Source organism: Populus trichocarpa, chromosome 16 (assembly GCF_000002775.5).
Source record: "Populus trichocarpa isolate Nisqually-1 chromosome 16, P.trichocarpa_v4.1, whole genome shotgun sequence".
Classification (NCBI taxonomy): domain Eukaryota; kingdom Viridiplantae; phylum Streptophyta; class Magnoliopsida; order Malpighiales; family Salicaceae; genus Populus; species Populus trichocarpa.
This window is the reverse complement of record NC_037300.2, coordinates 11,420,355-11,438,015: the sequence shown is the minus strand read 5'-3', so window position 1 is coordinate 11,438,015 and position 17,661 is coordinate 11,420,355. Positions and strand designations below refer to the sequence as shown.

Sequence of the window (17,661 nt, the reverse complement as noted above, 5' to 3'; positions counted from 1 at the left end):
CTCAAGTAAGGTGCTTTAGGGTGTTAATACCTTCCCTAGTTACAACCAGTTCTTACCCAATAATTCCATATAAGATCAGTCCATATGTGTCTCCTAGTGACCTTGAACAAGACAACTAGGTGGTGACTCCTCGATTTTGACATCCTGTTATGCCATGCACGCACATGCGACAAGCATTACTATAAAAAAGAGCTCAACTAAGCTCTTCATCATTACTTAAGCGAAAAGAGAAAGTATCAAAACATATATAAAGAGATTTAATGAAGAAATGATCAAAGTAGAAGTCTTGTTTGAACATGTGGCTACAAAAGCCTTAATTAGTAGAGTGTATAACTACTCCTTGTGGAAAAGATTGTTTGCACTCCTAGATGTAATTTTTTTCAAAGTTAAGCAGGTTATAGAGAAGCATATACGGGTAAAGAAAGTGTATGTGTGTGTGTCTTTATATTGCAATATGCAACATGCAACTGAAAATGATATATTTATAATCTAATTGGACGATGTTTCATCTCAAAGATTGAAAGTTATCTCATGGCTAATCTTATTTTTAAAATCAAGAAAAATACACGCACATGAAGATTAAGATTTTATTAGATGGGTTACTCATGTCTACTTATGCACGTGATATTAATTTTATCTTTTGAATATAATTTTTTTTTAATATATAAATTTTTATTTAACGATAAAAGATATGTTTAGATTAATTTACATGTTAATCAAGACTAAATCCTCCCTTTAGATTAGATTTTAAAGTATATCTAAGAAGAATTTAATAAAATAAATTCTACCACAAGATATGTTTTTTAAATTTAAAAAAACTAGTTAATATTAGTATTATTAAACTTAGTATGGCCTCACAAGTTGAATTGGTTACCTATCTACTGACAAGTTAAATCTTATCTAGAAGATACAACATAGGAGGATCTTGAAGAACTTAATATGCAGTTTCCAGAATTCAATACGTAGGCTTGAGAAAGAGGCAATCTTATGACCTTGAATACTGTGAATTCTTGTGGACAAGAATACATTCAAGGAAAAAGTATTGTAACGAGCTTCATTGGTAGTTCAAGAAAGCTAATTGGTGCCTTTAAGGATGCAACTTAAGAAGCACCATTAAATGAAGTATCATGCCTATTGTGATTTGTTGTCTGCTTCATTCGATTAATGGATGTTTCCAGGTTGGTTTAAAGTGTTGGAAATAATAGTGGAAACAAAGAAGAAAGAAGATTGGAAGGATAAATGGTAGAGCTGCAACTCAATACCAGAGGCGATCTTATTATTTCTTTGTTCTGGTTTTTCTTACTTATAACACAGAAGAGAAAAGGATTATATAACAAGGGTTTAATTAATAAAGTCTAGGAACACTTAGACTTCCACAATCTAGGGAAAACTAAAAGAACAAGAGGCATAAAAGTTAACAATAAAAGACATTAAGAATTATAAATTATATTTAACATTGAGAAGGCGAAGTAGCTCATCCCTGGACATAAAGTTTTGATCTACTTCTTCTACATGTGAAAGTCCACCATGATAAATTGGAATTGTTGGTGGCAAACAACCATACAACATCTGAAAAGGAGTCATCCCGGTGGACACATGATAGGTAGTATTGTATTGTAGTTCAGCCCAAGAAAGATAGACACTCCACTTGTGAGGCCATAGATGCACTAGATAATGAAGATATTGTTCCACACAGCGGTTGACCACTTTGGATTATCTTTCAGTTTGTGGATGGTATGCAGAGCTGAGTTGCAATTTGGTGCCTAACATCTTGGAAAGCTTTTGCCAACATTTATTTATGAAGATGGGGTCCTTGTCACTTATGATAGACATTGGCAATCCATATAATTTGATGATTCCTTCAACAAATTTCTCAGCCACAATTTTAGCTGTATATGGTTGAGATAAAGCTTTGAAATGGGTAGACCTACTCAACCTGTCGACAGCCATCAAAATTGTGCCCTTGTTGTGGGAAACTGGTAGGCCTTCAATGAAGTCTAAGTTGATATCATCCCACACTTGACTTGGAATGGGAAAAGGGTTCAAGAGGCCAGCTGGAGATAACATTTCAGATTTCATTCTTTGACATACCTCACATCTTTTAACATATTCTTGGACTGCTTGATGTATTCTTGGCCAATAGAACTGTTTTAATGGCCGCTTGAATATCCTTAAGACTCTAAAATGTCCTCCAATTGATGTGTCGTGAACTTCATGCAGTAGTTTTTCCTGTAAGGCTGCTAGAGAAGGAACGACCACCCTTCCTTTAAAGAATAGCAATCCATTGCGCCATGTATATGACCTCTCTGGATAAGTCTTGGCCATGTCGCTCGTTGACCGGATATATGAAACTATTTCTAAGGCTTTCCTAATTTCATCCCATAAGGATACCTCTGGTACGTATGTCTAGATGATGGAGAATGGGATTGTTAGGCTTGTGAGAGAGGACATCTGCAGCTAAGGGTGATCATTTTCGATTCGGTTCAGTTTTTACCTAAAAAAATAACCAAACCAAAACTAGTTCAAACTGACCGGTTTCGATTCGATTATTTTAGAGCAAAAACCGAAACCCAACCGATTGGTTCGGTTTTTTCAGTTTAGCTCGATTTTTTCCAGTTTGGCTCGATTTTTTTTGGTTTGGCTCGGTTATTAATTTTGGTTCGGTTTGGTTATTTGATTTTAGGCTTATGAAACCGAATCAAACCGGTTGGTTTTTTTAAATATTCTAATCGGTTTAATTGGTTTTTTTTTTCATGGTTTGATTGTTTCAATTATTATTTTTTTCCAGTTTTCTCGGTTTAATTAATTTTTTGTTTTTTTTGCTCACCCCTATCTGCAACTGAATTCTCTTTCCATGAACGATAGATGATCTCATAATCATATCCCAAAAGCTTTGTCACCCATTTCTATTGTTTCAGAGTAACTACACGTTGCTCCATGAAATATTTCAAGCTGCGTTGATCTATTTGGATGACGAATTTCCTTCCCAGCAAGTATGGTCTCCATACGCGAATGGCCTCCACAATGGCTAGCATTTCTTTGGCATAAATTGACCAAGATTGTTTTTTAACTCACAATGCTCTACTCATGAATGCAATAAGCTTGCCTTAAGATAAAACTTCCCCAATTCCATCTCCTGATGCATCTGTTTCAATAGTGAAAGAGTCATTGAAATTAGGCATTGGTAATGTAGGAGTTGTTGTTATCACTTGTTTGAGAGCCAAGAAAGCAGATCCAGCCTCATCATGCCAACCAAACTTTCCCTTTTTGAGGAGGTTGGTATGTGGTTGTGTTATGATGCCATAGTTTTGAACAAACTTATTGAGAGTTGGTCATGCTACAATGACTATAATTTTGCTATCATCAACCTTCACTCATTAATGAGTGACAATGTGCCCCCAAATACTTTAAATTCTTGTTGGCCAAACACACATTTGCTTGCTTTGGTAAAGAATTTGTGATACCTCAATGTTTTCAGGGTCTGTTTAACATGCATTACATACTCATCTTAGGTGGGATTATATATTAAGATATCATTAAAAAACAAAAACCAAGATAAACTTTTAAAGATAAGGTTCAAATATGAAGTTCATGATGGCTTGGAATGTTGAGAGTGCATTACATAGGCTAAAAGACATTACTAAATACTCGTAATGGCCATTATAAGTATGAAAAGCAGTTTTAGTTTTAGAAATATCAGGAGGGTCACTATACCATTAAACAGTTTTACCGACGGACTATTCTTTTCAAACCTTTCAATGTGATCAACATTCAACTTGTTGGAACATATATCTTTGAAGAAATGACTGATCTCCGTTAGTGCATCCCATATCCCCTTTGGCAACAAATCACGAAAAGCTAATGGGATGAGTGTTTGCATAAACACATAACAGTCATGACTCTTCATTCCATATAATCTGCATTCCTCCGTATTAACCAGCTTTGATATGTTCGAGGCATGTCCATCGGGGAAACGCAGACTCTTAAGCCATTTGTAGACTAGTAGTTGTGCGTTTTTCTCTAGCAAGAAGCTTGCTCTTGGTTTTGCGACCCGTGACCCATCACAAACCAACTCCATATTTTTACGGTTACAGAACAGCGCTACATCCAATCTAGTCTTGATGTTGTCCTTTGTCTTCCCCTTCACATTCATGACGGTGTTGAAAATGTTCTCAAACATGTTCTTTTCAATGTGCATGACGTCAAGGTTATGGCGGAGAAGATTGGTCTTCCAATAAGAAAGCTCCCAAAACATACTTCGCTTCACCCAATTATGGGTCAAACCAAAACCAGGAAACTTCTGCTTACCTGATTGGAGACCAAACACAATGTCACCGTACTCTAACACAACATCAAACAATTCTTCACCAGAAAGACGCGGGGGTGCAACATCATTTTCAACTCTGCCAACAAAGAAATCCTTTCTGTTCTTTCTGTACCTGTGGTTATGTGGCAAGAAACGACGGTGACAGTAAAAAAAAGAAGCTTTACCCCCGTTTGTTAGCGTGAATGCCTTGTTGTTCTTCATACAATATAGGCATGCTAGCTTTCCATGCATGCTCTAACCAGAAACCATTCCATAAGCTAGGAAATCATTGATAGTCCACATCAAAGCCGCTCTCATAACAAAATTCTGTTTTCTCAAGATGTCATAAGTCAAAGCTCCAAAGGACCACAACTGCGTCAACTCATCAATCAACGGACGAAGACAAACATCTATATTCCGCCCCGGACTGCTCGGACCTGGTATGACCATAGATAAAAACATGAACTCCGGCCTCATACACATCCCCGGTGGCAAGTTATAAACCGTCATTATGACCGGCCAACAAGAATAAGGAGCAACAAATGACCCGAATGGGTTGAATCCGTCTGTACACAACCCAAGACGCACGTTCCTTGATTCAGCTGAAAAGTGAGGATGCATATTGTTAACGTGTTTCCAGGCTTCACCGTCAGAAGGATGAACCATCACTCCATCAACCGCATGGTGTGATTGGTGTCATGTCATGTGCTCAGCAGTCCTTGGTGACATGAATAACCTCTGCAGTCTAGGTGTGATTGGGAAGTATCTAAGTTTTTTATATGCCACGAGAGTCTTCCCTCTACCAGTTCTGGGTTTGTAACGGGAATGCCCGCATGTCATGCACTCGGTCATCTCAGCATTTTCAAGGTAGTATAACATGCAGAAGTTAGGGCATATATCAATTTTCTGGTATCCTAAACCGAGGGGTTTCATCATGGACTTGGCAGCATAGAAGTCCTCTTTCAGTCTGTTCCCTTCAGGTAAAATGCTTCTCGCCCATTCAATAATATTGTCATAACCAGCCTCACTCAACCCGTGATCTGACTTGATGGTGAACACATGTGCTACGGCTGATAACTTACTGTGGTTCGTGCAGCCATCCCATAATGGTTCGTCAGAATCTCTTAACATATCAAAAAACCTTGTTGCATTTGCATTAGGTTCTTCTTCTACGATTGGACATTCCCTGACATTACCTTCACTCATTCTCATTGCATCTATAATCATATTCCTATAAGGATTATTGTTCTCATTTTCAACTTCATGCATGTTGCTAGCACTAGAAGTTGACCCAACCACCTGTTCTTCCATGCTCTCATCAGGAACAAATAGTTCTCCGTGAGCATATCAACACAGGTAATCCTCCATGAACCATTTGGTTAGAAGATGCATCGTTATAACATCTTAATGCAGAAATTTTAAATTTTTACACTTCCTGCATGGACACCTAATACCGCCATCAGTAAAATTCCTCGGAATAGATGTTGCGAAATTAATAAAACCCTGGACACCGTTACAATAATCCATCCTCCGCAATCCTTGGGGTGAGTCCCGATACATCCATGAACGATCATCCATGACTTCTATTGAACCTCTATAAAACATAACAAAATATTGGTTTTCCCCGAAATTATCCAACAAACTAAAACAACACTTATGTTAAATATTCATTATCAATTATCAACTATCAACGTTCATACATATAAATTTATACATATATAAATTTACAGAAATCACAATTTCGAAATAGAATTGATAACAATTAAACAAGACTCGTTAAACAAGCTATTAATTATTTATTTCATCACAACACATTTAATCCGATGTAATTCAAACAAAATTTCAACAATTTACAAACAAATATAATTTGACAAAATCTAAAACAAACTATAACAACTACAAAATTATACATTCATACTACAAGTTTCTTTGACAAATAACAATTAAATAAGTACAAACATTAACGAAATACATATACTAAAACAATAAAATTCACAATTAAATATTAAAACTAAAAAGGATAGATTTACTTATAAAAAAAATGATAAAATCTACAAGAAATGGATATTGTGACCACGTACAAGATATAAGAAACTTGAGTGCTCGTGTTGAGAATAGTGGAGAGTTGGGATGGGTGGTTGACTGTAGTTTGGGAGGGGAGAGGTGGGATGGGAAAGAAGAAGAAGGAGAAACAGAGGAAGAGAGTGTCAGCAGATGGGTGGGTATATAATGGTTTTTTTCGATGGAATCACCGACGGAATGACTCCGTCGGTGATTCCGTCGGTGACAGTGCCACGTCACTATACGGCTATCTCAGTTTGAATCCCTCGGTCATTCCGTCGGTAAAATCGTTTGACGTCACCACGCCGTTGCATATTTCCAGACAAACTGTATACCCCATCGGCGAAACGGTCGGTATATACCGACGGAATATTTTCGTCGGTATATACCGACCGTTTCGCCGACAGATCTATGTCGTCGGTATATACTGACAGATTTTGAAACGGAATTATTTCCGTTGGTAATTATTACCGATGGAAAAATTCCGTCGATAATTCTGTTGGTTTTCTCTGGTTTTCTAGTAGTGGGTGTACTCTTAACCAGCTCTTAGGTCAAGCTTGGTAAAGTAAGAGGCTCCATACAGCTTGGTAAAGTAAGAGGCTACATACAATTCCTCCAACATGTCATCCACCTTGGGAATAGGAAACGATCCTTGACAATAGCTGCATTGAGTGCTCGGTAGTCCGTCAAAAATCACCAACTTCCATCCTTTTTCTTTACTAGAAGTACTGGTGAAGAGAATGGACTGGTGCTAGGAGAATGCGCCCGGAATTCATCATCTCTTGAACCTGCTTCTCAATCTCTGCTTTCTAAAAATGAGCATATCTGTATGGACGTACATTGATTGGCTCAGTCCCTTCTTTCATTGTAATGCAATGATGTATCTCTCACGTAGGTGGCAAGCCTGAAGGTTCTTGGAACACATCTTCATATTCTTTTAACATTGCTTGCATGCTTGGCTGTAACTCCTATGACGCCTCCTCCAATGATGTAATTGTCACGGTCGGTTGTGGACATACAGCAAACAATGCATGCCCCTAGATCTGATTGTCCCAAATAAATTCCATGGTTAGCTGCTTCTAATTACAGACCACAGATCCTAACATCTCCAGCCATTGGATGCCCAGCACAAGATCTAGTCCTGATAAGGGTAAAGAGAAAAGTTTGAGATAAAATTTGGTGCCTAGTAAGTCTACCAATACTTTGTCAAAACACCCTTGACATGTTAACTTCTCTCCATTAGCCACTCGTACAATGAATCTTTCTGCAGACACCACTAGCAGCCTGAGCATACTTGCCAAACACTCACTGATAAAGTTATGAGTTAAACCACTGTCAATTAACACTACTGCTTCTTGGTTAACTTCTGAAGCTTGTTGAACACTGGTTTCTTTACATTCTACAGCATCCCTCTGATCCTCTAAGAGTAACAATTGAGGTTTCTTGCATCTATGCCCTGCTGTGAAACGATCATTGCAATGGAAACAAAGGCCTTGCGCTCTCCTCTTTTGCATTTCCTCCCATGATATTCGCTTGATTGGAGTAGCAGGTGTCAAGGTGTCATCACGAGCTGCTGGAGGAAGAGCCAAAGGAGCTCGTGCAGGTATGGGTGGTCGTGTCAATTTCCGTTGTCTTCTGAGCTGATCATCCCTCACCCTTGCTAACCCAATAGCATCCTTCAATGTCTTTGGTTTAAACATCCAAATCCCGTCAGTTATTTCAGCCTTTAAACCTCCCATGAATGCTCCTATTAAAGCTTTCTGAGTCCATCCTCGAACTCTGCTACAAAGCTTCTCAAATTCTTTTGGTAGTCCCTCAAAGTCCCTACGCACCTGCTTGACACGTGAAAGAGCTTCATCGAAGTCTTCACAATCTGATGGTCCAAATCCAGCCCACAACTCTTCTTCAAACTTCTCCCATGTAATGATTTACCCTTCTTCTTGAAATGTTCTGCGGATCCATTGCCACCATTGGTTTGCCTCCCCTTCTAGATGGTAAGCTGCTATGGCCACTTTTTGAAACTCTGCTATGTCTTGGTATTCGAAGTACTGTTTCGCACGATTGAACCATTATGTCGGGTCATTTCCTGAGAATTGTGGAAACTCTAATTTTGCTGTTTTAGAGGATACAATCTGTCTTCTGCCCTCATTACCATCACGATAGTAGTTGTCATGGTTAGAGGATTCTTGGTTGTGAAGTAAGATGCTGGAAATGCGATTAAAGGGTCTCCTCCAAATGCAGAAGCTTGTCTGTCATGCCAGTCTCCATTGTAACCTGGCTCTGATACCAATGATGGAGGCAGTTTGTTGAGAACGAGGATTCTATCAAGTGTTATTCTCTTAAGGTGAGAACGAACCACAATTTGAACACTGCTTCTACCTAAGTTCTAGGATCTAACTGACTACTCGTAATGATCATAAACACACGTTCTACAGAAGTGGAGAAAATGCAACAGAGTGGAATTCAGAGCTAGAATCTCTTCCATGCCACGATACTTCATGTCTGCAACCGTTATACGTGCTTCATGTCTGCAATCCTTTCCCACGTTCTTCTTATCCATGATACTTGGGGTTAGTTACCGAACTTTTATTATGAAAGCTTAAGACACCTCAATCCCAAACACACACACGGAAAGCTCAATGGCAAAGCTAACTTGAATTCAATGGTCAGCTGATTCCGCTTTATTCAAGAAAAAAATTAAATACGAGGTGCCACTTTTCCCTCCCCTACATTCTCTTGAAATACAAAACAATAACATATTTTTTTCAATTTATTTTAATTTTATTCATATATGTTAATCTATCCATGTGTCTCAATTTCAATAGTGGTACCAAATGGTTGATACTCTTGACATACTAATGTTTTTACACTAATGTGTTATCAACTTGCTCTATAATTACGTTTTTCTCCTCAATCAACTCTATAAGATTTCAATTTTAGAATCATCTAACCATATTTAGGAATTTTAATGGTGAGACTTAATTTATGCTCCATTACTCCATCATGATTAGAGCGAATTCTTGCAATCTCACTTGCATGGTGCAAGTAGTCAGTTTGGGAGTAATCTTGCCTCCACTAAACACAGAAGAAAATGTTGTTAAACGTTTTTCACTTACTCTTTTATATATGCAGAGAAAGCGAAGATCTCAGTTGTTTCTAAGAAGTGATAAATTGGCAACTGCTTTTGGCTTGGCTTCGAAGAGATTAAGGAACAAACCTGTTAAAAAATTGGATATTGGCCACTCATATTCTCCCAGTTCAATTGATTCTTGCAGTTCACTTAACCCAACAGAGTGTCTTAGTGTGCAAACTGTCCTAAACTCATGTAGTCCCCGATCGATAGTATCGAGAAAAACATTGAAACAATGCATTTATGCTCCATTTTCAAATTTCTTCCCTGGTTAATGCGAATGAATCGATCAACGGTTCATTTTTGGATTCAAGATGGTTGGTGATTGAGGAAGCATCCTCGAGGAATTCTAATAATGAATTGATTCTAGGTTTAAAGTCATTGAGCTCAGAGGAAACACACCGACGGGAGACTACGCTTCTGAATTGTAATAATCGATCAAGACCAGTTATACCCATTGGTCCTGGCTTTCAAGCTGAAATTCCATGAACTTTATCTTGTATGAACTAAATAGCACCTTTACATTTCTATTTCTTTTTTTTTTCTTCTTTTATATTTGTTTAATGAATATTTTTTTAATGTAGAAATAGTGAATACAAATTGTAGAGCGAGAAATATTGTATTACTTAAATTAGTAACACAAATAAATTCTTTTTATTTATTTAGATTATCCACGAAAACTAGTATGTTAACTAGCTATGTGAGTGTTTTGCTGCGAGTTGGATACTTTTTATTAATAAAAGAATGAATATACAAGCTTTTTCAACATGTTTTTTGACATAAAAAAATTCCAATCACAAACTAAAATATACACGCATTTAATTAAATAAATTGATATTTTATCAAGAGATAACTAAAATTAAGATTTTTAATCTTGTAATACAAATCATGTATTGGGTTCCTGAATATCATACACACAACGAAAATAATAAAACAAAATTATTTTGGAGTCCCTAAGATCCTGTTATATAGATCTAGAGTTGTTTAGAGATTTATTACATGAAAATTTGATCTTCTTTGGCTTTGATTAATTCTTTAAACGCTGGATTGTCGCAAACTGCAAGCAGTCCAATTGTCTAGTCTTCAACGGTGATCCACACAATAAGGATATGCTCCAAACAAAGTAATGACCTTTTTAATATGTTATTATAATCTAGCGTAATCAGACCTCCTCTTAGGATTAGACCTGTCCACTAGTCCATAAATACCTCTTCTAGACCATCCATGTAATTTGTTTGGAGCATATCGTTATTTAGTTATAGCAACTCACACTTGATTGCTCAGAATCACCCGTTATCATAAGTCTGCCTACATCATTGACATTGAAAATAGAGGAGAACTATTGTGTGAATAATTTTTTAGATTTTAATTGGAGTTTATTTTTAAGTCTACAGATTGGACAAAGATATGTATTTTAACTCATAAAATATATTTGGAAGAAAAAGTTCATCAAATTATGGTTTTTATATGAAACAGTCGATCGGTTAATATAATTGAATCCAGTCGGCTGACCGATTAAGCAAGATGATTGGACTTTCCCCTTGTCGCATTTCAGAAGCCTGACATTTACTAAATATTGTTATTCCTAAGCACGATTAGTATCTTGTCTCGTTTTAGAATAGTGACATCTAGTTAATCTCGTGCTTTTGAAGCGCGACAGGATGAAAGTATGTTATTTTACCAAATCTTTTTTAAAATGTGTTATTCCATCAATTTTTTATGTTTATTATGCCAATTTGAAAAAAAAAATAGATTTTGGTGAGTTACATTTTTACAGAAAGATTTATCCTTCGATGTGCTATTATTTTTATAATAATTGTAGTCAGTAGAAATAGATAATTATTGATTGAATCGATTTTTAATTTTGGGTGTACTTTATTTTGTATCTAGTTTGCAATTTGCATGGGATAATTGTTGAATGAGTTTAATTTTTTTTATTTTTTGTGGATATTGAAATAATGAATCTAAATTAAAGCGCACTAAATACCATTTTTATTGCATTGCATACTTAGTAGTGTAAATAATTCTTGTTTTATTTTTAAAATATTTTCCTCTCTCTATTAAACTATCATATTAGTAGTTTCTTGTGCGAATTTTGCAATGTATTTCAGAGAGATTTGTTCATGTCAAACTCATACAAGTATCTTAAAAAACTTTTTTATTTTATAAATTATAGATGGTCAAAAGATTTTTTTTTTTAGTTCCTCTACTCTTTATTTGTACTAGTTAACCCTTTCTTGTTCTTTTTTTTTATTATTCACGTGGGGTGTCCCGGCCAATTTGCGCGTACCTCGACTACTCCCTACGGGCCTTGAAGTTAACGATCAGGTAAGCCTCCAGTGACTATCAATATTAACAATCTCAGGATTCAAACCTGAAACCACATAGGGAGCAAACTTCTTTCTTTTTTCTTTCTTTTTATTTGTACTAGTGTTAACCCTCTACCTAATAACACATGTCCAAACTCATTATATTTAATTTCTCTTTTTTATTTTTTTCCACAACCATCCATCCAAACTCTCCACATTGAATCCACTTTAGCCACCAAAAACCTTCATAACCATTGTCAATAACCCATTCCTTCATCGCCAGTCACTGCACCATGAATAGCAGCAGCAACAACAATCTCAACCATCCGTAACCATTGCTCGGTATTGCCTCAAGGACTAATTACAACAAAATATTTTTTATTTTAAAATATATTAAAATAATTTTTTATATTTTAAAATTTATTTTTTATATCAATACTAGTTATAACCACTATCAATAATTGCTTCCAGCACTAACAACAGTTACAATAAAGTGTTTTTCGCTTGGAAATACATTAAAATATATTTTTTTATTTTTAAAAATTTATTTTTAATATCAGCACATTAAAACGATATGAAAACACCATGAAAAATTAATTTGAAATAAAGAAAAAATAAAAAAAATTATTCTTTAATAAAAAACTTTATAAATATAAAAATAAAGGCTCGTAAATGTTTAATTTACCATCCTAACTATGCCCTCTCTTTTTTTCACCAATACTTCTCATTTAATGTAATTGTAGCCTTCATAGGAATTGTTATTATACAAAAGATTTATCGAATCATTGTATTGAAAACTATTTATATTAGTAAAATTATCTCATGGTAATTTTTTGTGCGGCTATTCTTACTCTTTAAAATTAGGTATTGGATAAAGGGCCAATAAAATATCACATTTTATGAAATTTCTAATGAAATTTTAATTTTCTGTAGAGGTCTCTTTAGGAAGCCCAAAGCTTCAGATGGCGTTGCGTTGGATTTGTGTATGAGCATAGGACACTGAAAAAGGGGTTTTGTTCCAGTTGCAAATTCCAGTGGAAGACAAACATAACAAGAAAACAAAAATAAACTGCAAGCCTGTCTTAAAATTATACAAGGCTGTCTAAAACAGTTGACCAGTGAGCTACCAATTACCTTGAACAATTTATTGCTACCCTTTATATGTTTTTTTATATATAAAAAAAGAAAAAGAAATGAAGATAATTATTGCTGCCTACTTCACAGTTCATAAAATTTATTTTTAACATTAGCAATTAAAAATCCAAAAAAATTAAAGAAAATAAATCCAAATTTTCTTTAAAACACAGTATCACAGTAAAAACAAACACAGTTTCGATGGGTAAACAAGACAATCATTGGGTTCCGAGCCCCCTCTTATTTCCTTTTTCTCTTTTTCTTTCCCTCTTTCTTTCTTTATATCCTCTACGAAGGAGAACATGTTGGGATGTTTTCTTAGTCACCTTTTGACTTTAGAGGCAAATTTGTTGATCATATGGAGCCTTTTCAGATATGGAGAAAAAGCAGAAAGCATGATCTCAAGCTCATTCGATTGAAAGTGTTGATTACCTTAGATCCCTTTGATGTCCAAATAAGAGAACAAAAATCTAATATCATATGAAATAATCATTGCTTAGCTTGATTTCTGTTCTGGTAATGGGATTGGAGCCCTACTGATGTTCAAGGAGCATTTTGAGTCGCCTCCTACTGGTCAATCAAACATTATGGCTGGATTTGGCAACACTTCACTGAGCCTTAAAGCTGTGTCCTTGTATTGATTTTGCATATTTAGGCTTTGGCTTGACAGTTAACTCCACCAGAAAAGAATGAGATGAACACTGAGCAGTATAATTTGATAACTCCTACGCTTGTGCAATTTATACTGTGTTAAATTATCCCATATTGTTGGCTGACTCAAAGCTAAGGGATCATTTGGGGTTTGTCAAAAAAAAAGAGCAAATTTTCCATTAATGCAATTGCAGAACTGGATACTCCCAAGTAGGATGCCTTGCAAGATCTCAACTTCATGCGTGCAGGAATAACATGCACTTATGGTACCTGATTGAAAACAGTGGTAGCTGAGTTGATTGATGCAATATCCGGATTCTTTGTCTCCAGTCTGCATGTAGCTAGTTTTGTTCTTCTCTTTTGTTGTCTGTCACGAAGTTGTGATTCTGAAGTCATTACAGTGTTCTTATCACGGAGTTCTTTGCTCATGGTGGAGCTTGTGGTATTTGCTGCCCTTCCATGCTGGATAAATTCCATATATACAGGATTTAAAAGATGATCATGTTAGTTGAGCTGGATATGATTTTTAGCACAAAATGAATGGACTTAAAACATGAGGAAATTTAGGGAAAGAACAAAGGTTGAAATAAATGTTGACATAATCTTATATCCATTTATGCAAATGTATTACCAGCAGAGAGACCCATTGAAGCTCCAGGATCAAAACAATGAACTCAGAGAAACATTACTCAAATTACAGAAAGTTGCCTGATCTGTCAATATTGAATGAATTGGCAGCACATGGTTGATTTGGAACCAATGAAAAAAGCAAGGGTGCATGAGCCCACATCAAAGAGATTTTTGTCCCCAAGAATATGTAATATGCCAAAAATTTGAAGATGTCTGAAACAGCCTTGCAGCCTTCGCACAGTCCATCAGCAAAATCTTTGCTATGTCGGACAAGGATGAAAAAGGAAAACCCAATCAAATTCAAGGGCACGCACATCCGCACGAATAGGCACACATATTCTCCATGTCCTAGCCAGTTTTGGTAAAAAGACAAACTAGCATAAACAAAATGAGGGCCGAGAAAACCAGTTCAGCAATTAACAAGAGTTATGACTGGAAACACTGAGAAAAGAACACTAAAAATTTCTTGTTATTAGAAAAATTGAGAAGAAGCAATGCAACTCACAGTAAAGGCAACAAATTTAGGGGTGTTTTTATCCAACCAACTGATGAAGAATACATTAGGCATGTGTGCTTACACAACAAATGCATCAAAATTAACAACATTAAACCGAAGAAACACCTTATGGACTTGCCAATTCAGTATAATCGCAACACGCTCCTTGCAATGGATTGTGCTTGACTGGACTTACTCTTCCCCCACCCATTTCGACGACTGTTCCTCAGCGGCGTCAAGTAGAACCTTAGGAGTCCATTTTCCATGTTGTTAGGTGAATACCTTGCACTCCTGTTCCTCTCCAACACAAACTCGTCCCTTTTCTTTCTCCCATTACCATTAGTCTCAACACTGCTCTTCCTTGCACTGCTAAAAGATCCACCACCCCCAAAATTATGAGAATTCCTCCAACTAACACTGCTGTTGCTCCTCAAAATCTTCGGGTTAAACCCCCCTCTAACATCTCCATTACGTTCCCCTCTCAATTCTGGCCAAGACTCTGAAAAAGACCTCTCAACCCCATTTGCTCTGCTATACCTATCATCATCATCTTCTTTGTTAACACTTCTCCGGTGTATAAACCCCCAAATATTCCATGCCTTGCTCCATCTCCGCGGCTTCTTAGCCCCTTTCCTTTCACCATTCCCCCCCACCAAAGATGCATTGTCTCTAAACCCCATGTCAAAAGTCTCAGAACAATCATCTCTCAAAGAATTCGAGTTTGAATCCCTAAAATCCCTATCAGGAACCACCAACTTAGGTCCATGGATATAATCCGCAGTAGCTGGTGTCACCTTGGCATTGGAAACAGCCTTCAACTCATCAATCTCCGCTACCACAGCTGCAGCAGTCTTCCTAATAGAATTAGACCTGTCAAGACTCTTCCTCCTCCTCGAGGAAGAATCAGAATAATAATCCCTAGTTTGAGCAGACCCACCAGGGACAGCCTCATCTTCATTGATGGAATTCATAGATATTCGTGGTGGTTCCTCAACTGGGATTTGAGTATCAGACCTTAAAACAACATTAACAGGAGCATCCTCAACAACAGAAACCATTGTAGGCATTCTTGGGAATGTCCTTCCAATCAGATATCCATCCCAAGAAGCACGAGGCTCATCGAAAGAATACCTAGGATCATCAAAAGAAATCCTCCCAGCATCAAGAGAGAACCTCGGATCCGTGTCACAAGACCTTCTACCAAACCCATAATCAGCAATTTCTGACTGAGTCTCCCTATACTGCCTCCCAATTGGCTTCTCTACAGGCAATGTAGCCGAACCAGGACCGTCATTTCTCTGCTTCTTAAGCTTCTGCTTTTGCCTCCATTTCTGCAATTTCTTGCTAAAAACCGAAGCAGCAGACCAGAAACTACCAGCAATCTCTTTAAAATCCCTCCCTGAAGTCTTTTTAGACTGCGAATCAAGATCTATATGGTCCTTCATGGTCTTAAGCTCCTCCAAAACTGCTTCTTGAACTGGCTCTGGCTCTATAACAATCCCTTCTTCGTCGTCTTCGAAGTCGTCTTCCTCTTCCCCTTCCTCTTCCTCTTCCTCTATAATCTCATCAATTGGGTTTGCATTCGAATTTCTCGCTGTCAAATTAGACTCTTCTAAGACCCCATTAGCCAAGACATCTCCACCAATATTGGCATTCACATTCTCATTTTCAGTGTCGGTTTCGTTCTCGATTTCTTCCTCTTCCTTAGACTCAAAAACCGGACCTCGAACACTAGAACAAGAAATTCTGGGCTCAACAGCCTCAATTTCAGGTCCTCCTTTAAAGGGCTCTTTTTTAACAGATGGGTTTCTCTCGCTGTCTTGATTAAAGAGAGACCAAAGAGTATTTCTCACTCGAACGTCACAAGATTTTCTTTGAGGCTCAAAAACCCCAGAAAACCCTTCGTTTTTAGAGGCAGAAAAGGATTTAGTACGGCGGAGCTCGGGAAAAAAAGAAGACTTGCTGCTGTTATTATTATTATTGGAGCTCGACGGTTGAGGAGGCTTGAAGATGGCTTTAAGGGCGGCGGTGGCAGTGGGTTTGCGGGAAGAGGAAGAAGAAGCGGCGGAGGAGGTGTTGGGATCGAGCACGGCAAGACGCTCGCAGAGGCATGAAGGGCAAAAACCAGTGAAATGTTCTTCTGGATGACGGTCACAAGAAGTTGAAGGACGGTGGGGTTGCGGTGGTTGAGGTGGTTCAGTGGTGGGATTCATAACCGGTAGTGGTGTGTAATGCACCCTCTTCTCATATTAGAGTGAACGAAAGAAGGAAAGAGTGAGCGAAAGCAAAGGGAAAAGAAGAAGAAGAGAGACAGATTTTCTGAGAGAGAACTGTTTGGTTCCAACGGACAGTGAGAGAGAGAGAGAGAGAGAGAGAAAGTGAAGAGAAAGTGAGAGTAAAAATGATGGAACCAACGGGAAAATTAAAGAAAAGCTAAGAAAAAAGAAAAAGAAAAGAAAATCTCCGCGTAGAATTTAGAATGGCCCACTTAGACGGTCTTTTATTTTAATTTTTGGGCTTAATTCTCTAGTCTGGGGGCACTCGCATGTGAAAGGACTATTTTGGGGCTATTAAATCCTTAATTTAAAGGCAGTCTGCCTAGATGTCCGTTCTTTTTCTTCATTTCTTTTTTACAATTGAATATGATTATGTTATGCTACCTGATTTTATCTTTGGGACTGTATTTAAATATTTTTAAAAAATACAAAATTAATTTTTATGTATTTTTTAATAATTTTTATATATTAATACTAAAATTAAAAAATATATTTTAATATATTTTCAAACAAAAAATTCTCTTAAAAATACTATATATTATAATATCACAATATCAAATACACACTAAATCTAAATCTCAATCTCAAGTAAACTTTGATTAAACAAGTTTAGAATATTCCTTCACATGTCTATGTCTAGGATTAATACAAGATTTGCACAAGCTAAT

The 17,661-nt window shown here is 36.8% G+C and overlaps 1 protein-coding gene across 1 annotated transcript; it reads right to left on the bottom strand.

The window, feature by feature from the left end:
* Positions 1-14,671: 14,671 nt before the first annotated feature.
* Positions 14,672-17,123, bottom strand: LOC7466049 (protein OCTOPUS). Its single transcript, XM_024588019.2, has one exon. The coding sequence runs from the start codon at positions 16,928-16,930 to the stop codon at positions 14,861-14,863; it is 2,070 nt and encodes a 689-aa protein (XP_024443787.1). The 5' UTR covers positions 16,931-17,123; the 3' UTR covers positions 14,672-14,860.
* Between the last annotated feature and the right edge of the window lie 538 nt (positions 17,124-17,661).